General features: G+C 40.0%; 2 protein-coding genes across 5 annotated transcripts in view; one reads left to right on the top strand and one right to left on the bottom strand.

Annotated features, from left to right (window-relative positions):
• The window catches only part of LOC111938045 (uncharacterized), a 207,498-nt gene that overhangs the window by 39,336 nt on the left and 141,141 nt on the right, over positions 1-27,021 (top strand). The window contains exon 5 of one of the 2 annotated variants that reach the window (XM_086852842.1): positions 6,923-9,412. The exons of the other annotated variant lie outside the window; for it this stretch is intronic. Within the exon in view, the coding sequence (XP_086708968.1) occupies positions 6,923-6,932 (10 nt within the window). The 3' untranslated portion in view covers positions 6,933-9,412. Of the gene's footprint in view, positions 1-6,922; positions 9,413-27,021 lie in introns of those variants that run through there. 2 annotated transcript variants of the gene reach the window in all.
• The window catches only part of PHACTR3 (phosphatase and actin regulator 3), a 99,316-nt gene that overhangs the window by 50,089 nt on the left and 22,206 nt on the right, over positions 1-27,021 (bottom strand). The window contains exon 1 of one of the 3 annotated variants that reach the window (XM_023939612.2): positions 21,689-21,776. The exons of the other annotated variants lie outside the window; for them this stretch is intronic. The gene's annotated coding sequence lies outside the window, so the exon portion shown is untranslated. Of the gene's footprint in view, positions 1-21,688; positions 21,777-27,021 lie in introns of those variants that run through there. 3 annotated transcript variants of the gene reach the window in all.

Genomic DNA, 27,021 nt, shown 5'->3' with positions numbered 1-27,021 from the left:
TATCAGGGCACAGAGAGCACCAGCAAGGCTGGTGCTTGGCCCTCACTGCCCCACAAGCAGGCAATCCTCAGCCCTGTGAGGCCACAGGGTTTTGCTCTGGCTGAATCTTATTGTCTGTTTATACCAAAATCACTTTAAATTCCTTGCTGTACCCATTTGAGGGCAAAGACTTCTGTGCTGGAGCTTCAGCCCCAAAAGAAACCCCTCACGTATCACAAACTCGTAACCTGTTCCATGGGTGCTGAAGGGGTGGAAACTAACATGGCTGTGCCCTTGCTGATGATGCTGGGCAAGTTCTTCTTACAATGCTAGCTGGGGTAATTTCTAGAGCTCCTAACAGTGGTGCAGTGTGAGTGGGTTAATGTCTGAGACATCCCCAGTCAGAGGAGGGGAGAGGTTCCAAAGTGCTGGGCACTGCTCTGCAGTGCAGCTCTGGGCTGCAGAATGAACCAGGCAACAAAGAAGAAGCAAACAAACCATAATATTCATTACATTTGGCTCCAGGGTCTGACCCCTCAGAAAGTCTGAGCATCTGCAGCTTCTGTTTACATCAGCAGCAGTTGTGGTGAAAAACACCCCCTTGCTTTCTTCTTTAAAACATTGTGGTGCCATAAATAGAGCACTCTTCCTGCAATTCTGCTCTCTGTGGGAATTGTGCAATGATTGTGAAGGTTTTCTGCTCATAGAAGCTCTCCCATTTACACATGTCAGACCCTGCCTCCATCCCAGCCAGCCTCCCACAGAAGTGGGGCAGGTTTGCTGGGAGTTGTGTGAATGGTGTGCTGGTTGTGTGCTGGGAGAGTGCCCTGGGCTGCCCACAGCCCTCCCTCCTACAGCAGCCGGCTCTGGTGCTGAGGTGATCATGTCTGGGTGGATAACAGCACTGTTAAATTCAGCACTGGGCTCACTGAGTTGGGTTTTTCCAGACGAGCCAGAGTCTGTAGCTAGATGCCTGGGTCACTGACTACATCAACTGCAAGGTGCATTCCACAGGCTGAGGAATGGCAGCAGGGAACATCAGGGATGCAGGGCTGAGTTACACTGACCTTGCCATGCAGATAGCCTGCAGGAGACACGAGATGTCCTCCTGTGAATGCAGCAAGAAGTTTATGGAGAGATGAAGGATGATGAATTTTAATGTGCTGGGAGTTTTGGTAACTTAAATTCATGGTAATGAAAGTTGTGCCTTGCTAAATCCTGTGTGTATGTTGGTAGGAGAAGGACCACTGAAAAATCTGCAACCTGCAGGCAGTTTAAAAATAACACAGCAGACAAGAGCTGCAGGCAAATTTGTAAGGCAGGCGTGCTCTGTTTGCTGATGAATTGGTTTGTGATGCAGCTCTGCATGTTTTCCCCTTTACTGTCATTGCATCTCTCTCTGCAACTCATATATCGAGCTAAAAAAGGAAATAAAGGTTCCCTTTGGTCCACTGCAGAGGACAGAGACAGTGAGTGGAGTCAAAATGACCTTTCTGGCTTTTGGGATAGAGGTGCCTTTACCAGCAGTAACTTTCTGTGCTGCCTGGAACTCAGGGCTGCCTCTAAAAAGGAGGTGAGGGAGGGTGACACAGGGGGAGCTGAGCTCCTGAAGGGTTCCTGTGTCCTCCTGCTCACTCCCAAACCAAGCCAGCACTTCCCTCAAGCTGCTTCTTGCTGAGGGCCCTTGTCATCCAGTGAAAGGAGCCTGCAGGGCAGGGGAGGCAGAAAGGTGGTCTTGGTTTTAGAGTAAAGATTATCCTGAGTGTTGTTAAAGAGAATTAGCAGCAGGAACAATCCCCCTTTTCATTAGTTTAATATCCTAAAAAAGAAAGAACTGACCACAGTGACTGAACACACAGGACAGGGGTAAATTGCTCCTGTCTGGAAGCTTTTGAATGCTTCTGTGTTATGTTTCAGAGAAGCAGAATTCAAACTGAAGAGTTTTTTTATTGCATCAGTTAGATGTTTCCTGTGATGGAGCTCTTCCTTGTTCTAAAAATGTTTTCTGTCACCTGCATTTCTGCAGACATGCTCTTTCTTGACTCTCTGAAAGACAACTGCAGCAGAATGTTCCAGTTTGAAGTTTCCATTTCAGTTTTTTGAACATAGACTATTTTGATTTTTGCAATTTTGAATGACTGTTAAAAATTAGAACTGAAAATTGTAAAGGAGAAAAGAAGATTTTTACGAACCTTAACTTTATTTAAATTTTGAAGGACTTTGTATTTGACACTATGAATGTTTCAGTATTCTTTGGGGTTGGTTTGGAAACAATTTACACAGAATCCTTTGTAAAAGAGTAAACCTAGTTCTTAAGAGTTTAGATATTTAGAAAAGCAAGGTACCTGTAGTAGTTATTGAATGTAATCATGAGCTGATTTTGGGTGCACAGCTGCTTATGTGACACAGATTGTTGCTCTGACACATCATATTCATTACACAAAAAAACCACTGAAATAAAGTAGGGAAAATTACAGGTCTGAGGTGCAAATTCAGGCATTTACCTATCCAAATTTTCATGTTTTGTATGTCAACAGTGTAATGAAAAAATGGCTTGAATTCTTCTCTCTTATTTCAACCCTTTATGTTCATGATTTCCCGCCATGGATTTCATCTCTCCGAGATGAAACCTCCCAAGGAGCAGATGGAAAGTGGGCCAGGTTTATCCACATGGCACCTACGTCATTCCCTGAGTTACCTTGGGGGGAAAATCTGGCACAGTAAATTTGTGCAGGCTGCAGACTCATGGAGATCCATGAAGGCAGGGTGAAAATGCAAAGATAAGTAGCAGGGAAATACACAGACAGCTCTGGGTTCAGCTTCCCCTCAGTAAAGACTGTGCTTGGGCTCAATCACTTTTCCTTTTGTGGGGTGATATAAATCCTGATTAAGTTTTTATACTTCCCTGCATGAAAATGCAAGTTTATTATGTGGTCTCCAATGTCTGAGCTTCCATTTTCACTTCAGACACAAAGGTTTGCCATTTGTCCTCCTTCTATAATTTCCCCTGCTCTTTAGTATGTTAAATTATGATTTAACATTTCTCTCTAATTGAAGGAAATAAAATAAAAGCCCCAAAACATAACTTGTGGGTGGTAGGAGGGGGCTGTGCTTGCCAGGGAAGTTTATTTCCATTTTGTCATGCTGAGCCTCCTTCAAAGTATTTGGATTTTAAAACCAGGTTTCCCTGACATGAATGGGGAAACAGATTATGCTTATCAAAGGAAAGAGAGCAGGGAAGTGGCAACTCCAGCTAAATCTCTTAGATAAAAATATGATTTGTATGCTTGAGATTTGTGATTTCTTCCAGAAAACGTTCCTTTGGAAAGTTGACATATCACCTACCAGCATTACCACCAAGTGAGCCAAGGTGCAAAGAAATTAATCAGGAACTTTTCATGCTTCTGGATCACTGTGTCAAGTTCCAGCACCACTTGCTGTGATTTACAATGCACGGTGTGACATTAGCAGTTCATTAGCAAAATAGGTTTGTCAGTATTTGCATAAAGGAGCCCACAACACACCTTACCTGAGTAGGAAAGAGCTCAGTAACAATAAAAAAATGTGGCTGATGAAGGATTGCTGTGCAATCACTGTTAATTCAGTTACCTGAGCCTGTGCAATGTCTTTGGAGAGGGGAAAGCTGCCTTTTGCAGCCTCCTCCCCTAGCAAGAGCTGGTTCAGGCAGCAGAGCAGCATCTCCCCAGATCCACAAAAAATCCATTCAAATAAAATAAAAATCCTTTCAAATGGGCACTGCCTCTGCAGAGGGCCAGGAGCCAGCCTGTGCTAAGTCTGTCCCTCCTGCAGCTGCAGGGAGTTTGTGCCACTCGTGTTCCAAATCCCCAGGGTTGGGCAGTGTCCCCCAGGCTCCTGAGAGATGCTGTGCTGCAGGACACGGAGCCAGGCCCAGCGAGCACAGGGGTGGTTTGGATGAGGCTTGCCATGCACTCAGAGCACTAAAGCTGCTGTCTGCACTGCAGGACCAGCTTTTCATCACCTGCAGTTGTTTAATTAGCTGTAGCCTTGCTGCAAACCTGTTGAAAGGATGTTTTTTATAGCATCCTCAGGGAGTCTGCAGACTGAAACACACCCTGGGCTGTCTCCAAGAGGCACCTTCAAATCCCTTCCACTGCAGTTATCCCTGACAGCAGCTGCCTTTAGAGGGACATGGAACACCCAGGGAAGCCACTGGTGTAAGGGCACCGTGTTTTCCAGCAGGGACCCACCCACTGCTTTTTCTGGGATTCATGGCCCAGAAAAGACCTGTTTAGAGTTTCTCCAGTTTTTGGGAGTCTGTGTCTGTCAGACATACAGTCAGCTCTCACTTTACATCGATCCCAAACTTGTCTATTCAAGAATTAATCAAATCCTCATGTCCTATGCACTTTCATGCTCTTGTAATTCCATGCATAATTTCCTTCTTTGCTCGAACACATCACAGCTCTCAGTTGGTGCTGTCACTGTTCAGTGCCACTGCTGCAGATGGAAAACACTCTTTGTGCTCTGTGAAATGCAAGAGCATCTCCTTTTGTTTTGTTTTCTCCTTTATCACTTCTACTGCTTCACACTCTTGCTTTCCTCACATCCATTGGCAGCAAATACACCTCAGTCACCAGTCTCTGGTGCTCGCTCCAGGCCTGCTCTACAGAACAGGACAGAGTTTTGGGAGCAGGAATATTTAGGCAACAAAAATCTGACATAGACCAGAGCAGCTACAGGGAAAGGTAGATAGAAAACAGGCACAGTGATCGAATTCAACTTTTGTCTAAGGTTGTGCATCCAATGTGGCTCCTTGTAAAACTGTTCTAAAGCTCTCAGTGATTTATACACTTGGTCGGTATGGAAATTGTAATTAAACCCTTCTTGGGAGGTTATTTCACCTGAATGAATGGTTAAATACTTTCTAGGGATGGATTGCTCTGCTGGATCTAACGTTCTGTAAATATGAGACACATGTAGGAAATACTTAAAGGGGAACATTGATTTTAAAAAATCGTTTATTCCACTGTCTACTGGTGCTTCTCAACAAGGCAATTACTAAATACTCAGCAGTTCTCCAAAGCAAGGTACCACAAACCCCCAGCACCTTTGAAAAGACACATCTGTGCTTAAACACAGAGCAGAGTCAGATGCTACCAAGTCCCCAAGGGTGATGGCACTTCTCATCTGTTCAGTCCTGCATTAAACATCATCATTAGCATGGAACCTTCTCATAGCTCAGGTATGGGTTTCAAAGCACCTGTCTAACCATACTGCAGCATGCCTTCTAAAATTCAATTCTTCACTGGTCCAGGGCCAAGAGAATAATTGCTTATCAAATTTACTGTAGTGATTATCACTGTTTGCCTGAACCAAGACCACAATCTAGTCCTAATGGGAATGGCAGGATCTTCAGAGCAAGAATAAACATGGAAATTACTCTAAATATGTGAAGCTGTCTCCTCTGCAGCTTTTGGAATGACTCCATTCCATGTTGTTTCCCTCTTCTGTTATAGGAATTAGGAAAAACAAACTACTGAGTTGTAATCCCTGGCCTGTGTAAGAAACAGAAAAATAGAGAGACAGTGTCCCACGTGGCAATAACAAAATGAGGATTTGGCAGGAGAACAGCAATGTGTGTCCATTAACTCTCTGTGTCACCAAGCAGCCATGCAGGGAGAACTATGGAAGTAACTGCAATTCCTCTTGCTAATGTGATTTATTGGCTTTGTCTGCATTAGCAAGAAATGCAGTGTTAGAAGTGGGGCTGTGAGCAGCTGGTGCCGAGGACTCAACACCTTCTGGCTGCATTTGTTAAGCAGCAGTGGTGTGATCTTGTGACTCCAACTCGACAGTGAGCAAGCTCTTTCCTCACCAAGTGCAAAGGAAACAAGATTCTTCTTGATAATAAAAATTCCAGCCAAACTAAACAACCATCCTTCCAAAAATAAACTAAGAATGCCTGTGGTTTCTTCCCAGAGGATGGATAAAGATCATTATCTTACTAAATTGCAAGATTCAAAAGCCCCTAATGACACATGCAAATTCATATGACATGTTGGTATCAAAATTCACCAACGTTCATCAAGACATTGACTCCTAAATTTTTGGTAAAGTAAAATTTCCCTTGTAGTGCATTTTCCCCTATATTAGAGCTTATATGAAATGTCCTTACATTGCATTTTTCCATTATAAATATCTGTGTCCAGAGTAGCAGGTACCTTCCCGGGGCTTTCCAGCAACACATTTTAGCATTAATGAAATTGCTATGCATAAATTAACAATGGCAATTTCAAAATTCCTAGGATGATGCTGAGGTCATGACAGAAAAGGCAAATTTAATGCACAGATGGATGAGTTTCTTCCAGCTTTTCTTCTAATGTTCACAGTGCACTGATTTTACTGGAGAAAGGACTCTGCATGTAACCAGAGTTGTACTGGTTTTATTAATTGGAGTCAGTCTTTTTGCAGTTCAGTGCAACAACTGAGCTTTGTATTCATTTTATAGTTCATAAAACATTCTTTCTATTCAAACTAGACAATTGTTGCTAAAAACAATTTAGAAAAGACATCATCACCATTTATTGAAATGGTTAGATTTGAATGAACAGGAGAGATACCTTGTCAAGACCATTTTAAATTCAAGGAGAAAACTTGTGGGTTGGTGAGGTTGTACTGCTTCCAGCAACTGCAACAGCCAGAGAGTAAACCTCAGCAATGTGTCTGCAGATGGTCAAATCTCCAGGAATATTAGGCAGTAGTTTGGATAAGTAGGATAGTTAATGACTGCAGTGGTTACACTTCAAATGGAAATACACAGAGAAAGAAACATATTCAAAACAGGGTCAAATAATGCCAGGAGCTGAACTAAAATATACATAACTGCTGAGAAATGGCTTTTTTATAGATACATTTTATAAGTCTACTGGTAAAAGTTCTCTCTCCCTTTAATTGCTGGCAGGTTCCCCTAAGTGTCACCCTGTGGTTGATGCATCAGGCGTTGTCCTGCTCCTCCTGGACCAGCCTGTGAATCAAACAGGAGAGGATGGAGCAACTCAGAGCTGCACCAGATTTTCCTACTCAGAATTTTCCCATGGCACTCAGTGCACTCAGTGGTTGGGGCTGGTGGGGTGGAGGTGGAGCAGGCTCAGTGTGCCCTGGGCTCCCAAACCCTCTCTGCATCCACATACAGACCTTGCTGAACAAACTCCTGCCACACACATTTTGTCTGAACAGGTAAGATTACTCCAGTTCTGTGTTTAGAGATTTAATTTCTAATGTAATGGTGTAAAAAATAAGAAAATGCGGAGAATCTACAATCTGGAGAAGTGTCCAGGGAGCACATGATTGCATTTCTGTTCTGCTGGTCAGGGCTTATGCAAAAGAACAAAACATAACAACCATTTCCCAAACTAAAGACAGGGGGATCTCTCTTTGTACAGGCTAATTTTGTTAATTTTACTGGCCACAGATTTTAAATTCACATTTTTTTAAACCAACAGTCCCAGACAGCACCTTGGTCTCCAGCTCTTGATTTTCATTCGGGACATGTTTTTGAGACACAAACCTCTAATGAGTGTTTTTCTAACATTTGCCTTTCATCAGCAAGAATATTTGACTTTCTTTTCTTATTTTCTTCTCCTATTTTTTTTAATTCTTAATTTATTACTCTTTACACAAAAGGGATAACCAGCTCTGTGACAAAACTATCATTTTATAACCACCACAGAACATGAACTGAATTTCTGTTTCAATGCATGAGGTTTTTATTTAAAAAGTAAATAATAGTCTTGTTCATTTCAACCATATCCTGGGCCTGTTTTTATGCCTCACAAAGCCCAAACAGCTTGGAAGGAAAACCAGCATGGAATATTTTTACCCTGTCTGACCTAAATTTATGTATGTTTTAGTTCTTCCAAGAGAAAGAGAAGTGGAATAACTACTCCCTCTTCTCAGTTTCTTTTCAGCACTCATATTTTAACTGTGTTCTCAGCTGCCTGCATGAGTCATGGAGAGCTGGAAACAAGAACCCCCCACAATATTGTAATAACTGCCTCCTCAGGAGGGAGCCTCTGTGTGTTTGGGGGGATATTACTAAAAAGCCACAAAAATCTCCTGAAAGCTTCCTTGTGCCAGAAACCTCCATGGGAAGTAAAAGAGGAAATGACAATATCTTAGCTGCAAAAAGAGATTATTTATGAGTGTAATAATAACAAAGATACCTGAGGATTTCCATACAACTGTCTTGAAATTCATGTAATTGTTCTCCAGCATTTGCAGAGATCTCAGACTGCTGTTGACTTTGTGGATTGTTTTGTGTAATGATAGTATTGAATTTCACTGTCTAGGCATAATTTGGGTTTGGTTCTGTGATGTTCCAAGAAACACTGAAATCCACAGGCTTTTATAAGAACTGGGAGGGTGTTCAGTGCTTGCCATGCTGATGCACGTTATTCCAAGATAATAACTTCATCCCATGCCTGTCCCTTCCTGTACAGTGTAAGTCACATCCAAACTAAATCTGTTTGAAGCTGCCTATGAAATATTTAGGAACAATGGGGGAACTCATGGCAGAAAACCATCCTTCATTCTGAAATGCCATGATTTATTGAGAACAAGCCAGACCCCTCTTCCTTTGGTTCATGTCTGGACTGAGCAGGGCACGACAAACCAGGTCAAGGATCTTGTGCAGTGAGAGGAAAAAGAAAAAAAGGTCAACTTAATCATAAACCAAATTCACTGGGGGGCCAAATGGACTTCAAGAGCAAATGCACAGCAATAAAAAGATGTTGTGAAACATTAAGAGACTCTTGGTATCAAAGGTGCCCATCAGCTCTACAGCATTTATAGGCCAGGGTGATTTTACTTTGGTGTGCCCTGGCTCAGTCCTGTTGGCTGGAGCTTTTCTGCCTCTATAACACAGAGATTCAGTCCTAAATTTCTGCCCATGAGGACAGACAAGGAGCTGGTCACACTGAAATCACACCTCCCTATCCAAGACTCCTCCTTTCTCACTGGGCTACTCTTCCCCTTCTCTCCACCCATTCTGCTTTCCCAGGCCTGTTTTTTCGGTCATTTCCCCTCTGTGCAGGTCTGACTGCTCATCCTACAGCCTCCCCTCCCTGCTCAGTGAAGTTTGCTGAGCCTCTGCACAGGAACAGTCTGACTTTAGTCAAGACTAGGAAGGAAAAGCCTTTCTTCTCTGAGAAAGCTTTTAGACATTACAACTATTCAGGGTTGGTTTACAACACTGGGTAATGAAGCAGAGCTAAAAATACCATATGTTCCTTTGACATTGCCCATTCATTGCGATAAATGACTGGAATTTCAGTGACTGCAGAACAAAACATGTTTTATGGTTTTGCTTTTAAGTGAAGCTGTGTATAAAGCTCTTTGCCACTTGGAATATCCCAGTGTTTTACATAAGAGGATAACAAAGTTTATTTGGAAAAGGCGGCGAAGCCTGCAGTTTGTTTTCCTCTCATTTTCTTTAATGAATGAGGAGAGATCTCAGAATGTGTGATCACAGGAGTGGAACTGGCTACATTTTCTCAGTTATGAGAAAATATAGTGAGGAATTTATTGAGTCTGCCCCCCAGAACATCACCTCTGATTGGCAATTCAGTGCACTGGATAAGCAGAAGTCTTTTCAATCGGCTTCAAGCCTCCTCTGCAATCTGTGTAAATCTATTTCAGCAACAGAATGAGATTATCAAAGCATGACAGAGAACTGACACATAGGGCCAGATTGTTTGAAGATGTTTATTTTAAGTCATTTCACATAATCTTATTCACTATATTTGTTTTTTGAACTCTGAGAAGGAGAATTTTTTTTCCCTAGTAATTAAAACTCTGAAGGCGGACACTCTTGCCTGCACAATAAAAGAACTTATAATATTTTAGAAAGTATTAAAAAAAAATCTATAAAAACCCTCAACTAATTTCTTCTTTTCAAGTACTGAAATGATCTAATGCTATTAATAGAAGATTCTTTCTCTGTGGAAAATTTATTCTTCTATTTAAAGCTACTGGGGGAAAGCTTGAAAGAACAAAAAATTATGATTCCGCCATCTGGCTATCAGTATAGCCTTCGGATGATGAGTTCAGATAGTGGCTTTAAAATGCACACATTTATTTGGAAAGAAGGCAGGATGATAGACAAGGCATCATTTCTCCACACACTTACACCCCATGGCTACACCCCTGCTAAAATCCCACCCAGCTTCTCCCTTAGTGCTGGGGGAAGCAAACTGGGGGATCCCGGATTGACAGCCCTGAAAACCACAGATTTTCCTTCATGCCCAAAACCAGACAGAGCTAATGCAGCAGCAGAACCTCCCCAGGTGCTGCTCAGCTAAACCTGAGCCTGACCCAGATGCCCCAAGATTAGCAGAGCAGGTGTTGCTCTGTCCCCAGGATCTCCCTGCAGAGGGATGAAATTGATACCAGAGCTGACATTTCATGTGGCCAAAGGATGAGAATTCCTGTCACAATAAATCAGCAAACAGAACACCTCCCCAGGAGTTTAAAGGGACATTTTATACTGAATAGCTCATATCCTGCTTCCTGGCACCTGATCCATTAGGCTTTACTTCCTTGACATGTGCTGGCACTTGGTAATTTTCTTCATATGCTGACCCTGCAGCAGGTGCTATTCTAGGGATTCACTCCAGAGTTATGAGAGTGACGTGTCTTGTGTATTCCTGGTGGGATCATGCAGAGATCATATTCACAAAAACATAGGGGTGTGTTGCCCAAAACATGTGATTCACAATAAACACAGTGAAACCTGAAGGCTTAAAGCTGAAAACCAAATACTTCTTTGGATTTTGTTCTTGGAATAATAAGGAAATTAAGACAAAGTATTTGTCAGGTGAACACTGTGCTAGAGATCTCTGAGTAACCCCAACCCAATTCTATCTCTGCTGCATCTGCACAGCTGTGAGCTGTAAAATGGAGAGTTAAGCAGCATTCCCCATTAGCAGGGTGCTGGATGGGAGGAATTGTGTATTTCCATGATGTATGCATGGAATTAGATACAGCAGCTCAGACTCCCTAACACAACTTTTCTTCCACAAGAAGATGTATCTTCTTCCCTTAGAAGATACAGACGTGCCAAGCAGGTCTTGGTTTACAGACTCTTGGGCTGGTATCCAATAAACTGAGTTTCATGGCATTCAGTTACAGACCAAAATGACCACAATCCCAACGGTACAAAGTGCAGATCCAGTAGAAACTCATTCTGCCCTCTCAGATTGTTTAAAATACATTGATTAGTCCACACTGTTCCTGCAAGCTTTTTGCTGGATCAGGTATCATTCTCTGCACCACTTACACTTTGTGCCGTATCAAGAATTGTCTGTCATCCCCCAGTTGGCACCAATCTGGCATAAAAGCACAGAGCTGGCATAAAGTGTATCACAGCTCTGGCTGATTTGACAGAAACATGGTGATTTGCCCATGCCTGCTCTGCAGGGAACCTGGCCTGCTGTTAAAGCCCTCGTGCACAGATCTGGTGTCAACATCAGCCTCTCGTATGATGGCAGAGCCTGGCAGTGCCACAAGGTGATGGGGAACTAATGGAACATCCCTGCTGTGCCCCAGCCCTGAGCTCAGGGTGGCAAAAATGAGACATCCCAGAGAGTCTCCAGGCCCTGTGCACTTCATGGTGCTCAGTGACCTCAACTCTCAACAGCAGCTCCTGCCACAAGAACAGCGAGGAGAGGCTTTTCGCAGGGCATGAGCCTGTGTGTGCAGTTGCAGCCAGCAAGGGGGATGCAGAACAGCTCTGTTTTCAGAGCAAAACAGATGCCCTTCCCTCATGTTTGTTCTTCTTGGCTTTGGGCTTTTGCCTTATGCACCACAAGTTCAGTAGCTGTAAGTCTGTATCTATAGATACACAAGTCTGTATCTATATATCTATACCATTTATAGGTATGCACGCAGCATTACACGTTGTATTACATAACTACATGTTGAAAATCTAAAAAAAAGCTATCAAAGAGTCTGCTGATAATATGGATTTGATTACAAAACAGCTGCTTCTTGTGAAGGTCAGAGTCAGAGAGGGTTTTGGAGGTTGATTTTAGGGTGGCACAGTCAGCACCAGAGATCTTGTAAAGCCAGCCCAGCTCTCCAGCAGAACCCAGGGCTCAGCCTGCCTCACCCAGCCAGGCTGCTCCTAACCCCTCCTCACTAATGCATCTCATTCATCCGAGTAGCACGTTTCAAATAAAACAAGATAAGGTATGAGTTAGAAGTTGGATTTTGGCATCTATTACAGTGCTGTCTTACACATTTGTATTTATAATGCTCGAGTGCCTCAATGCACAGTGAAAGGGTTGTAAGCAAGAATTAACTGCAGCTCCCATTAAAGGGATCTTTGGGTCTCCTCACCTCTCCTGGTTTTTCTTTCCTCTGATTCTTTTGTTTCCTCTTTTTTTCTTTTTTTCCTGTTTCCCCACCCCTGGCCCCCAGAGCTGGCAGAAGGGCAAGGGAAGAAGGGCAGTGCTGCTTTGTATTTAGGCAACATTAAAAGTGAAAAGCTTTGACATCTCCCAAGCCAAAAGTAGCAAAGCCAGCTGAAACAAACCAAATGTTCATGCTCCAAATTGCAGACTTTTCTTATTTGTTGAAATCGTTCCAGGATGGTTTCAGGATGCACTGAGCCAGCCTAAAGGCAGGTTTAACTTATGTTTTGACCACTTAAGAAGGAAAACAACTCTCTTCTTCCATGCTGCTGTTTGGCACTCAGTAAATAAATTTTACCATGGCAACTGTAAAGCCACTGGAGGCTTGAAGACACAAATTCTTAATTAAAGTGGTCCTTGACATCTTGTTCTACAAACTAACCTGGGCACTTCACAGTCATTAAGAATAAAAAGCCCACATGAAGTAGCTTAGTATCATGTATTAGTGTCATGTTTTCCAGTTGTTACTTCAACATAACAGCTGAGTCTTACATAATCCTGTTTTGTAATTATATACCCAAGTGTTTTACAGAGGAGGAAAGCTAAATTGTGTAGGGGACCTGAGTCAGGTTGATCCAGTGCTGGAAAGAGAAACTTCACCTCTGAATGTTGTTCCAGAATCTGCCTTTTAGCTGCTTTAGCTAAATCCTGAAGCCCAGCAAATTCTGTCTGGTCACAGGCTGAGGAAGTTCCCCAGAGCTGTCCTGTAATATGATACCCTGTCTTGCTCTGAACTTGGTAGAATTCAGAGTTTGTGAGGTCTGAGGGTGCACAAATGGATAATGTAACTGTTTTTCTTATCAAACCTGAATGCTGTGCAGAATGACTGCACTGACTGCCACAGAAAAATATTTTCAATGATTGTAGTGTGCAGCTGTACATGAAGTATGTGCATATTTAGACCTAATTTGAGATGTACTGCCACAGCTGGAGGTATGAATCACATAATGGCTGTGGGTTTGGGCTGTTCTGATGTGGAACCACTCAGCTCCACAAGCAGAGCCAGGGATTGCCAATCCACGCCTTCCTGCAGGCTCAGTTCATCATCCCCTCCTTGACACCGTGCCCTCGCATTCCGTGCAAACAGAAGGACAAACTTCTCAGGGCTCACAATTTCCACAACGAAACCTCGCTGCACAAGCAGAATTTCTTGCCATGAGTCTTCTCAAAATAGATTAATCTTTGTAGAAAACGAGAGCAGAGGCTAATGAGGGTTGAGGCACAGATGGGATGGCATCAGCAGCTACTTCCTACAAACACAGCAAAGTAATAGTTTCTTTTTAATACATTTAATAAAACCAAGTCCTGCCAGGATGCACAACTACAGGGGAATTTAGTCTGAAGTCATATCTAATTCTGACTGGCTTTCCTCAGTGAAACACGACACCTGGTCTCCTTATCTCACCTTATCAATTTAATCACATTTTTAATGAGCAGTAATATAAAAAGTAAACGGTTCTTTTCTCTTCTTACAATACAAATTTTATTTCTATGCTGCTTACTTTGACTAACCAGAGTTTATTTTCAGACTCCTGTTCAATATTTCATTTGAAGGATTTCACAAGCATCTTTGAAATGCTATTTTGAATCTTCAGCAATGTTCAATTCAAATTTCTTGGGATTTCCCCCCCCCCTGTTTTTCAGAGTGGGGGAAGAGCTGTTTCATGGTTTGCTTATGAACCCAGCTCCATTCCCAACTGAGAGAGGTGAGATCTCTGTAGACCAGGACACAGATGAACCGTGGGTAATTTCTGTATTAGCCCCTTATCTGTAGATGCTCCATAAAAATCTAAATTTTATTCAGGGGTGTGTCACTTTCTATTATGAATTCTGAATAAGGAATCATGAACTACTCCCAAAAAATATATCCCAGTGGGATAAGCATCAGACAGTGTTTCAGCAGTTATGGAATGACACATGTATTTGTGTCTTGATACATGTGCAAATAGCAGTAACTGACATTGATAACCGTAATCAGGAAGTTGCTATGCAATTTTATGCTCAGAAGAAAATAATCTGATGTGTCATTTGGCATAAATTACCTCCTCTGGATTTGCAGATCACTGCAGTTCTGTGCCATTTTAATTGGGTTTCACTGTGCTAATTTCTCTGGGTTATTGCATTTATCACCTTCCAGATGATTGTTAAATCCCTTATTGAAAAGGAATTATCACCTATCTTTCAACTTCCAGATAAGAAAAAATAAGAAAAACTGGGGAAAGTTCTCATTATCTGGAGTAAAGGGAGAGGTGAGAGGATCCTGCTGCTTTTCTCTAATTTGGGGAGTATTTTTAGCTGATTTCCAATGGCTGTGCAGGTGTAACACACCAGGGAAAGTCTCCATGGGGCACTGTGCTTGTGCCATAAAATAGGGCCAATTTTATTTCTCTGGCACTGAAAACAAGGGAGAAGACTTTTGATTTGCAGACACAGGGAGAGAAACAGTCCTTTGGCTTTATTACCTTTGCCAGGTGTGTGAATTACATCCCCTTGAAAATTGCATTCATTCCCCCCACCTTTTTTCTTTTTTCTTTTTTCTTTTTTTTATTTACAGTAGGAGAGGGGCAAGAGAAAGGGCTGGATTGGCTCCTTGGCTATCTGGTTTTTGAACCAGTAGAGTGAATGTGAATCAAATTTTCAAGTCTTATTCCCCCAAAAGTGAAAATCAGAAACTTACATTCTGAAAGTTTGATACTTGGATGTATTTGTCCATCTTCCCAAGTGCTGCTGAGGTAGTGCTGCCTGCTGATTATGCCTGGATAATCTTGCAAGAGACTGAGATCTAATTTTGACAAAAAAAATACGGTGCTGCAAAAATAACATTAGGTCTGATAGCTCAGTTTTCTGTGAGTGACAGAGCTTATTTCTTCTTGAAAAGCATTAATAGGTTTTGCAGATAGACAAAAGAAATTAATTAAATTTTCTGGCCCACGTGGTTATTCAGCAGAGCTTGGTAAAGTGAGTCATAAGGGCTCAATAGCCCATGGTTTAATTTAAGTTACATGGCTTCTAAGAAAATCTTGGGATTTTTGAGGGAGGGAGATGAGCTTTTTATAGAAAGAATTAAAGAACAAGGAAGGACCAGGGAATGAATCTGAAGGAATTTGGTGCACAAAGCTGGAGAAAGTTGGCACAAGCAGCCTCAGTGGAAGACAGGATGGGGAGACCCATCCTTCACATTTAATAATCCTGACCTTTGATTTGGTTTTAAAGGAATACTTGGTAGCCGAATTATATAAAATAGATTAACCAGAAGCAGAAGATTGAGAGAGGGCTGGATGAATTAAATATTACAATAACTGTCAGATTAGTCACGAGTGGCATTCTCCTCTTCCACCACTGCACAGGGGGTGAAGTCAAGAATTTGCTCTACAATTAACAAATCATGGGATATTCAAACAAATCAGTGCTTTCATCAGCTTCTACCATTTCATCACATTACATCTTAAATTGATTTTATATTTTAGTCCTATATATTCCCTGAAATACATTTCTCTGCATATGTGGAGCATGAAAAATTAATCCATTAACAGGTATTCTTTAACTAGGTCTCAAGAGTGCTGTGAGCCTGAATTACACTGCATTTTCAAGTATCTTTTTAATTTTACATGTTCTAGATAAAAAACTGTTTCCTTTAAAAATTGTTGCTCTCTTCTCTGTAATGGTGACAGGAGAGGAAGAGGATATTAAAAAGTTCCTCATCAGCATAAATAAATTAAAGTCCCCACTTCAGAGAAGCCAAGAAGAATGAAGCTCCATTAAATGTTTTAAGAGGAACCTAGAGGCAGAGATGACCAAAGTGAAGCTCCCCAGTCTAAATATATTAGCAACTCTCTCCACACTTGGATTTTCAAATGTCACATAATCTATTAAAACTGAAACATCTTTGAAGGTAGTGCAGTTTGAGGAGGGATTGTGGTACCTCATATTTAAATAATGGGGCATCACATTTGCAGTTTTTAAACCTGTATTTGCAGGTTTAAATCCAGTTTTCTGTTAATAGGACCAGTCTCATATTTCTGTCTCTCCTCAAGCTCCTCCTCTCTTTGTCATCCCTTTTGCAGGATTTCAAAGATTTGCAGAAATTTCATGGCAGTAATCCTGTCATCCAGCCAGGGAGATCTATGTACACTATTTATAAACTGATTCACTTCCACTTGCTGCACAATAACAAATTCATGATTAATTAGAGATTATTTTAGAGAGCTTCTCACACAGCCAGTGTTGTCAGCTCAGGATTCAACCCCAAGTTTTATGGTACTTATGCTTCAGTGTGGTTTGTTTCAGGAAGATACTGATAAATTGGACACTATTTACGTTTCCTGTGTCACTTTTCATAAAGGATGTCTTGTGCATGGCTCAAGATATCCCAAACCTCTAAGATCTGTTGATTTTTTTCTTTGTCCTGTCCTAGCACTCTCTTGCCTGGTGCCCTTGAGCAACCTTTCACTTCCCTCCGGGTTTCATTTATCCTCTTTGAGCAAAAGGGATACAAGGAATTTAATTTACTTTGAAAGGTATTACCTCTTGCAATGTGTGCTGGAGCCTTGGCATGATGGGTGGATGTGTGTTTAACAGAGAGAACATTCCTGGCAGGTGCTTTGGCAGGAGGATCCTTCCCTGTGACAGGAGCACCACTTCAGTGCTCAGGAGGGGGAAAGGAGAAATATACCCAGAGTTTCTCAGGTGATCCTGCTTCATTCATCCTGGCAAACCTTAATTTTTGAAAACCAACCCTGCAGTACCTCCTTCGTTTTCCCTCTGCCATTCATTGTTTTTTTATGACCGTTTTATCTTGAGTTATGGGCATATTTTTTCACCTGGCTTTCAAACATAGCATGTTTTCATCAACTTAAAGTCATCTTGTAGGCATCTTGCTTTCTCTACTGTTTATTTTAGGGTTTCCCTTTTTTTTCCTCATACCTCATTTTTACATGGGCCCTTTCCTGAAGATTAAGCACCTGAATGAACTAGGCCTCCTATCCCCCCCAAAATAAAACTGTATTTTGGCTCTAACTCCTTCAGTCCTTTTGAACTGAGCCCTGAGCACCACTTGAGATGAAATTCAGAATTAATTTCTTGTGGGTCCAAAAACTGCTGTTTGATAAAGCGGTTGTTTACTGTGTCCAAAATTATTTATCCCTCTTGTCTTGAAGAGAAAAGGATCCAGGCTGTAAGGGGGCAACCTTCTACCATTGACACTACTCTGCAATTTATAGCTTTTCCTTATGATCTTTTTTTTTTCACTGAAAATTGAAAATTCCAAACTCCATTTAAGTCTCTTTCATTCACTTGACTTTTTTTTTTTTTTTTCACTGAGATGATTTTGCAAATATTAACAACCTCTGTAAACAAGACCAAACCACACAGGGGAAATTCCTCCTTAACCTGGTCCCTGAAGAGCCATTTGGAACAAATGGCTTTGCATAATCCAGCTTTTTCTAATTAGCATCTCTGGCAATAAACCACTTGGGTATATTTGATATGCTTTTATCTTAAGATTAAATTTACATTTGCTGCTAGGTAGCTCTGACATCTTCATTCTTGTTTTAGATCTCTGTCATAACACGATTATTGTGTGATCACTACTCACAGTAAACCAGCCCCTGTTTGTGAATGGCTCATGCAGGGATGAGCTCTGCAGTCCTCCCAAATAAGAATCTTGGGGGGTTTTTTGCAACTTGCCTCTTATAATTCAAAAACTATTGTAAAAGCTGCAGGGCAGGTTTAGATTATTTTGGGAGCCATATAATAATTCTAAAAGATAAAATGGAAAAGCAACCAAGAAAATACTTGATAAATAAGAATGTTTTTTGGAGAGATTGCAATTTAAATATTCTAAAGAAAGTTAGTCCAGCTTTACAAGACAGACTACAGCACACATTTTAATGCATTTTCCAAAGTTTTGAAGAACTGAATAAAGAACAGATCCTTTCCTTAATCCACTTTTCTAACCACAAAACTTCTTCCTACCGCAGACAACTAAGCACTTTCAAATATAATTTTTCAAGAGCAGATTCACTATCAGTGCCATAAATTGTTCCAGCTCTTATGAAATCAGTTGATCTATTACTGGTTATATCAACTGAGGATCTACCACAGGACTCTCCAGTACAAAATAAGTTAAACTGTATAAATCAAAGAAAACACTAACACTTTCATAAACACTAGAAATATTAACAAAATTTCTTGTGCCATGAAAAAATCCATAACTTTAAAAAAAATTATGTTTAAATAGAATTTTTTATTTTTCAATGCTTGGAAATAATGAGGAAGTTCTCTGGTCACAGTAGGAAATGTGTAAATCAGATCAATCATTCATCTAATTTATTTTAATTTATTTATTTTCACTGTTAGGTTCCCCACAGCTCCTTTAGTGAGAGTCTTTATTGTAAAGTGCCAAAAAGGATGGAAAATATCCTACCATGCAAACTTACCTCTCCTAGACACCCCTTTCTGAGATTAGAAACAGAAAAATCAAACTGGTAAAGTGACTGCTACAAATCAAACAGGAATCTAATTCCATTCACCACACAGACCTTTGGGATTTTCATCATTTCTGTGCTTAATCAAATTTCATTTGATGGCCATTCATTAAGGAAAACATTCCTATTTCCCCAGGTAAGCAGATTTCCTCCTCCAAACAGCTTTGTACTTCACTCTCGCTTTACCACACGAGTCTGTTGAGTGTTCAGGTCAAAACCACAGAGCAGGAAAATACTAATGCAGAACTAGAAATCCTTTACTTGTTCTCATTTGAGGTTTGTTCATCTCAAACAACACCAGGAGAGTGAGGAAAAGTGCTCCAGTCACACAAGTCTGAAGTTGTACTGGGCACTTTTTACCAAGACCATGCTGAAATAAATACCATAATGCTACCCCAGGAGGTCTACTATAAGTCAGCTCCTTTTCTACCCATTAAAAACTACATAAATCACATTTTGTTATTATAATTGCAAAATAGATTGCCAGATGTCCAGCAGAAACAAGGGCTTGGTGGTGGACAAGATCTGAGCTCCATAAATTAATCAAGTATAATTTACCCACTCATAATATCAATAATCATACAGAATTCATAGCATGCTCTTCTAATGCTTTTAATGCTTACAGCACAACCATTATGGATTATTATGCTATGAAGGCTATCACCACTAGAAATTGCACATTGCAGATTCAATCTATTGACTAATACTAAAAATCCAATGGCAAAAAAAAAAAAGCATATTGTTCATTTCAGTGGAGATTAAAATATTCTTTTTAGGCTCACTTTAAAAAGAAACACTGAAAATCTCCTTAACCTTTTAATGTGTATTATTTAACTTCTTTTTTAAAGATTTCTTTTAACATGGGTTATTTCAATGCAATATTCTGAGGTCTTTACTAGAGCTCTCACACTCCTGCTGTTAGCTACATAATGCAATATTCTACAGTCATTCCCTGAGAAATTGTATGGTGGCATGGCTGCAAAAGTTGTCGAGGGTCAAGGAACTGTGGAAAAAGGAAGATGGAGAAGGCCCTGGAGATCTGGGTTATTTCTCCTATCCCTACCAAACTGCCAGGGGGGAAAGAGTAAATCATTTAAACAAGGTGCTCATCTTCACAGTACAGCTGACAGGTAGCTGGGAATCCACAACAGAATTTAGTAAGACATTATACTCTAAGCATGTAAACAGCTGCCTTTTCTAATGGGTCTGGAAAATCACAGGTACACATCTCAAGTGAGGCAGTCAAAATTGGCATTTTCAAATCTCTGACACTCTGCTCACCCCTCAAAAATGTGAGGTGGACACTCCAGCCCCACACTGCTCAGAGCTTTTGTGCAGCAGGTACTAAAGTGACAGCCACTACATAAAAGCTTCTGAATATATTAATAATAACTGCTGCCCTCACAGATTACTGGAGAAAAATGTTTGTGATTTGCACTTTAAGGCTTGTATCACAATGCATATGTACAAGAAACCAAGTGAAGATTTCAGAGACAACCATAATTCTGGCACTTCCTAAGTTTTTAGTGCCTGCCTTTAAAATCTTAATAATGTGCTTTTAACATAGCAGCTTTCTGGTATATAACATGTGATTATCTGAAATTCTGTATAAATTTTCACAGTATCTGGAGAACATTTTGTTTTGTGCTTTAGAAGGATCCCGAAAATAATCGTTATTTAACTAAAACATCTTTGGCTTTCTTTTCCTTTTGCTTTTGTGTGGAAACCACAGAACAGCTTTTCACATACCAGATGAATAATGTGTAGGAAGAGTGAGAGAGGAAGGGAATTGATGGCTTCTTTTTAAGTATTTGAATTTAATTTCACCAGGCACTTTATTTTAATCATAATGCAGATCCAAATTTATCGGGGAAAAAAAAATCTCCAGAATGCTCCTATATTTTGGTTCCATATAAATTACTGAAAAAGTTCATATTCTATAAGAGAATACATTTCTTTACTGATTTTTTCAGCTGTTGTTTGAAAATGAATATACATCGATATCTAAAGTACTAGGTAACATAAAAGCTTGCTGTATCTTCAAAACTGCAACAAAATGCAAGCAGAGGCTTGCTGGACAACTGTTAGATTAGCTGACCAGATTTAGAGGTTTCAGAGACAGGAATTTTCTCGCACTGTTGGATTTTTTTAGCAAAACTCCTTTTCTCATCAGTGCCAAGAAGAAAGAAATGAGCTATCCAACACACTCCTAAACTCTGAAGTATGGCACTTGCAGTGAGAAAAATTCCTTGTTTCCTGCCCCCATTCCATCCAGCTTCTCTGCAACATAGCTGCAGACATAAATCCCTCTCCCTATTGGAAAAGTGCATTTATTGATCCTGAAATAAGCACGTGTAACAGTTATGCAATTGATCTGCCAGCACCATCCCCAGTTCCTAGTTTGGGAGGAATATATTCCTGGTTATGAAATGGGTGATTTTCAGAGCCCAAAGTATGAAAGAACAATCCTACTTGTTTAGGTAAAAGAGAGCCAATGGAATTTTTTCCTCTATCCCCAATGATCACAGAAATAACACATTCTTGTATATTTTATCACAAGCAAAATGCCCAAGAAGTCCTAATTCCTTCATGTTAAAAGCTCACAGCATTCCCTCAATATAGGACCTCAGAAATATATTTAAAGCTTTAATATCCACTCCCCTCAGCTAAAACTCCCAGTAAACTGATCAGTTTAAGAAAACAAGGCATCTGTATCAGGAAAATTGTATTTATCCATCTTTCTATTCATTTCTTTTATCCCTTGCTACTCACCTCCAGGAGCTGCTGTTGCTCGGAGCACACAGAAGGCAGCAGCTCAATCCGAGGAAGAAAAAGGTTATTTCCTTTCACCCTCTGTTACTGCTCTCCCTTGAAACTCCTTCACTTTCTCTTTCAAGTAGCACAGGAACACAAGGGAGACCCTTTGGGCTCTCTCCAGGTCTGTGTATATTATGTAAAACAGACGAATGCATTTCCTATTTTAACCACGAAAATCATGTCTGCACTGACAGGCGCCGGGATCATTAATGGTGCACTGTGTGCAACAGTGCAAGCCCACGGAATGCTCAGGTTGGGGCTCAGCTCTAAATGCACAACCAGATGAAAATCTGCAAATCAACTTCTCTCCCTTGCAAAGGTTTCTTATTTTCTTTCCTGCAGCAAAGCTGGAAATTGCTGTTTAACCAGCGCATGTCATCGGAAATGCTGGAGCAGAGCTCTACACTTGGTGTAACACCAGAAACAAACACACTGGAGATGTTTCGGCCATTAAAATGCCTCTAACCCCAGTGTAACTTTCGGTCAGCTACCACATCAAACCTGTGATTCCTTTCTCCCAAGACAATTTTGTCTTGTAGCACTGTCAGCAAACTGCTCCAGCACCGCTTGAAAAGATTCCAGCCCAAATTACAGTAGTGAAAGCCTGTTCTGGCCTCTTCCCTTACTATTTTTTCTAGAATATTTACATTACATATTATTCCCCACCCAGTCTTAGCCATAGTTCCCAGAATGCAGGAAAGCAGCCTTTCCTTCCTGCAATCCTAAATGCCTTCATTAGGGAGACTTAACGTTGAAGTGTTTTGGAAGGCAGATGCTCTGGGTTTAAAAGAAACAGGAGAGGACTCAGTGAACAGCTGCATTGCTCTCAGCTTCCAGAGAGCCATATTTCAGAATGGTTTTCTACATTATTTTGTCAGTGGGAACACATTATTACCATCTATATTTAAAAGTACTGGCTTTCCTGCACGAAGGCAACAGCAGACTTAAAACCACAATGAGTGTTCTGTGCAACTATTCTGTGCCAATGATGCAGAAAATGAGATCCAAGTGAAAAACAAAGTGGTTTAGAAGGTCTTTGCTTGCAAGGTGTCTGTAAAAAACTGTCCAAAAAAACCCAGTACAGGAATTCTTGTAACTTTAATCAATATTCACAGTTCTTTGTTGAAATTTCACTGGCTGCAGAGTAATATCTTGTCCTTACTAATGAGCACTATTGTATTACATCTGTAGTACATTGAAATGCTGGAAATTAAATTCGTGTTCCAAAGTTAAAATTTTTCCATTCTAAAAGAAAATATTTTTCAAGCAAACTGAGCACTGTCTGTTTCTGTAGATATTTGATAATGTAATTCCTGAAAGAGTCTGGCAAACAATTCCACTTTGGAGCTCTGAGTATGCCTCCTACTAGAGAACTGCCAAAACCCAGAGAGAAAATCTAAACACATTTTTTATAAAATCTTATAAATTTAAAGTAAATCACAGTCCTTTTTTCCCACAGGAAATAGATATTAACAGTTTTTTCTCTTATTGAGTCTTCTTATGCATCATCTACAACCACCCACATTTATTTTCCAGAATAGTTTAAGCAGTGACTAAAGGATCCACTGCAGCTCAGGTAAATTGCTTCTTCTGAAAAAACTGCACTGATCATGTGGATAATATAAAATTGATTTGGTTTAATTCAATGAACATATGTAAAACAGAGGCTTTCGGTCATAAATAGAACTTCAGTGGACAGCCCATTGCTTATTCCCTAAGGGATACTTTAGGGAATAATTTTAATGAAGTACTGTTTCAACAACTTATTATCATTGGGAGTCTTTTAATTAATGTCAGTGGCAGTTAATTTAAAAAAAAAAATTACAATGTCCATCTCTTACCATTCTGTGCACAGAAATCATTCCCTTCTGCTTACTGAAGTTCTGGAAAAAGCTGTGACAACCAAAGGCTTAATTTCAAATGTAAATAAAAATATTAAACAAAATCTCTATTAAAAATTAAAAGACTCTTAAACAAAGTTCCCAAACATGTGCTTAAATTCAAGAACTTCTTCTTTACAAGGTTAATAGGATTCATTTGTCAGGGAGATGTTTTATGCCAAAAGGCTTCTTTGAGTTTTAAACCCATGTTTGCTAAGCTTCTAAATACTTGAAATTTAGGCACACAAGTTTGAAAATCTGGCAAAAGCTTCTTAAATGCAAGTGAAAAATAAAAAAATCTATCCTGGTGCAGAATTTTCTATGAATCATCACTCTTCAGGCCCAGAGGAGTTACCCAATGCAGGAGCTGTGTCACAGCAGCAACCAAGGCAAGAGGAAACTCTGGATTATGAAATGAATAAACATCTTGAGGAAGCTGATGCTTTGTACTCTTGCTGATGGGCAAAATTCCCCAAAAGCTTAGAACAGCTTAACTTCAGATTTTTCAATGCCATAAAATCAAACTTTGCCTCCTTAACAGGACTCAGACTTAATTTTCTCTTTTTGCATGAGACTCAGGACTCTCATTTTTACACTTCCATATATGAAGCACCTCTGGCTACTTTCGCTGCAGGAATAAATCATCTCTGCAGTGAATACAGACATTTTTTAAGTATCTCTTTTAGAATCTGAGCTTCATTCATACACTTTGTGTTCTCCATGGAATGGAATTCTCCGTTTCTTAGTGGGAACTAAGTTTTAGTCAAGATTTTCTTAGCAAGCATGCTTCAAGTATGTGTATTTCATAAAGCACCCCAAATGTCTTATGTGAAGTTCTGTGAATGTGGCAGTAGTTTTGGATAATAGTTTACATTTCAGCTGCCAATGCATTTCTGTGTTAGAAGACATTCATTTATTTATGAGATTCATAGATCTTTGGCTTATAGTTAAAATATAAGACAGACTTGGCTGGTAATAAATTGTGACTCCTTTCACTGAAGCTGGCCAACATTCCATCTTTCAACGCCTTCTTGTGCAACTTCTTTAAAGGTCATCCAGTAAAAAGATAATAAATTGTCAAAGTTTCCAGGTAATGGTTTGGGCAGTTGACAGAGCACAACCTTGGCACACAAAGCATACGTGGATATTGAAAATCTTGTTTCCTCACTGAGGAAAGGGTCACTGGGTACAAATTGGGTAGGTCACCTCTTGAAAATCCAAGATGTTTTGCTTTTGATTCCTGTTTTCCAAGAAAAAAATGATAATGAGAAAATCTGTCTGTGTATCAGAATGCTGAGTGTTAATTTTAGAACTTTTCAAATAGAATCAAAAGACTCCCTGAGACACAATGAGGAAAAATTGGCATTTGAGTGATTCTTCTTAACAGGTTTTAAATTAGGTGAAATTAGGACTACAACATTCAGTATTTCTTAAATACTCATAAATTGTGTTTGGAATCTGCTTTGAGTCTTTTTTCTATCAGACTTAATGAATACCTATAGAAGAGGCATACTCATAAAAATTGGAAACAGCTACTCTTTAAATCAAAAAAATTTAAGATTAGATTTAGAAATATTGTAGAAAGGCATTTGTTCTCTTCTTGTCATGAACCCAGAGAAATCTCTCTTATTTTAAAGTCTTTGTCATTTGAATACACTTAACACGCTTGGAGTACTTTGTTACTACTGCAGTAATTAACATTTGTAACCTTTGCTGATTTGGATTAATGTTATATTTAGTAGAAAAAGAGAGAGAAGAGGTTCCAGTATATTCCTGGAAGTATCTTTAAAATGTCCTAAAAATTATACTCAAAAGCTAGAAAATTCATATACTACTGTGTGTCTTGCTCCATCTTAATCAGGATACTTGGGGGTTTAAAATGTGGCAATAAGTTCCTTTCATTTTCTCAATAAGGCCTTTTTTTCAATTTTTATTTTCATCATCTGTCACAGAAATTTGTTGTATGTGTAAGCAATTTAATGGTTCACTGAAAGGTTGTTATGCAACTGAGTTGTATAAAATCCCGTCCAAGCCCAGAAATTACTGTAAGGGGCAAACACTGAAATGGTGAAGGGCTGACAATTTAAATATGTTTTCTGTTGGTATTTCTATCTTTTGTCAGTGGGTTTGTAGAGCTCCTTGTGAGGGCAAGGGGGAAGAAATTACCTAATGTTGGGATGTCAGGGATAAAAAGCTGCTGCCCAGGCAAGTCTGGAGCCACAACATCGCCAGTGGGGAGTCTGTAGTGCCATATCTGCTTAGCAGAGGTCTGAAGTGATTATTCCAACAGTTTTCCAAACAGAATCCACTCAGTGCAATGCTGAGCTATTATTAAAATCATTAAGCTTGGATTTATCAGTGTAGGTGATGAATGATTAAATGCATCATTCCAACTGCACCAGGGTCAGGACTCGAGGGCTTTCTATCAATACATGTTTATAATCCTGTGAATGAATACAGGGGATGGGAAGTATTGCCAGTTGGTGAAGATGTCACTGAGGCAGTTTCTGAGCCCTGTGACAGCATGTACAGCTATTTCCAGAGCGAGGATCAGGGTGCAATTAATGCAAATGGAAGATCCTGCCAGTACTCCTCAGGTCACTACATCACTTACAGTCCTGTTGGCCATTGCTGTGATTATCCACAGAACAAAGCACTGCTCTGTGAGTGAGGGATGGATAATGGGACCCGAAACTGATTACATCTAAGTGCTACTCCAGAAGCAGTGAAAGACCCAACGCTGGGGGTTTTATTTCACCAACACTGATTTCTACAGAAATAAAAGCTCTTGTTAAGGTATATGACAGAAGAAAGAAATATCATCATCCTTTATCCTTGGTTCTGCAATAACAAGATGTAACTTCACAATTCAGTTTATTTTCCAAGCACAGCATCCTATGAGAAACTAGAAACTCTTCCTTGCAAAGAACCTTTGTATTGGACTGGATGATCTTCTGTGATCCCTGCCAGCCTGAATCACTCTGGGATCCTGTGATCTGTTTATGTAACCCCTACAAATAAAATACACGTCCACATCCATCAATTATTTACCAATATTTCTACAGATGTCCCAAATATATGTTTTTGACCTTCAGACAGAAACACTGAAGCACAGTAGAAAATTCCACTTGGCCAAAGCTGGAAAAGCTTAGAAGCCTGTAAACTATCCACTCTTCTAGACTGTAAGAGTAACTTTGGTAAAGAAAGAAACAATAAATCAGATTCATATTGTACAAAAAATACAAAAGTGAACCAGTTGTTGATATCCAACACCACTCCTTGGGATGAATTTCTCTATTTGCAATTGAAATTCTGAGCCTGAGCACTAAATACAATTTTAAGGGAAGCTTTACGGACATTACCTAACATCATACACAACATGTCTTTCTGTTCTCACTTGTTAAAATA

Source organism: Cyanistes caeruleus, chromosome 16, assembly GCF_971803275.1.
Source record: "Cyanistes caeruleus chromosome 16, bCyaCae1.hap1.1, whole genome shotgun sequence".
Taxonomy (NCBI): domain Eukaryota; kingdom Metazoa; phylum Chordata; class Aves; order Passeriformes; family Paridae; genus Cyanistes; species Cyanistes caeruleus.
Note: the sequence above shows the minus strand (reverse complement) of the source record. Positions and strands in the feature narration are given on the sequence as shown.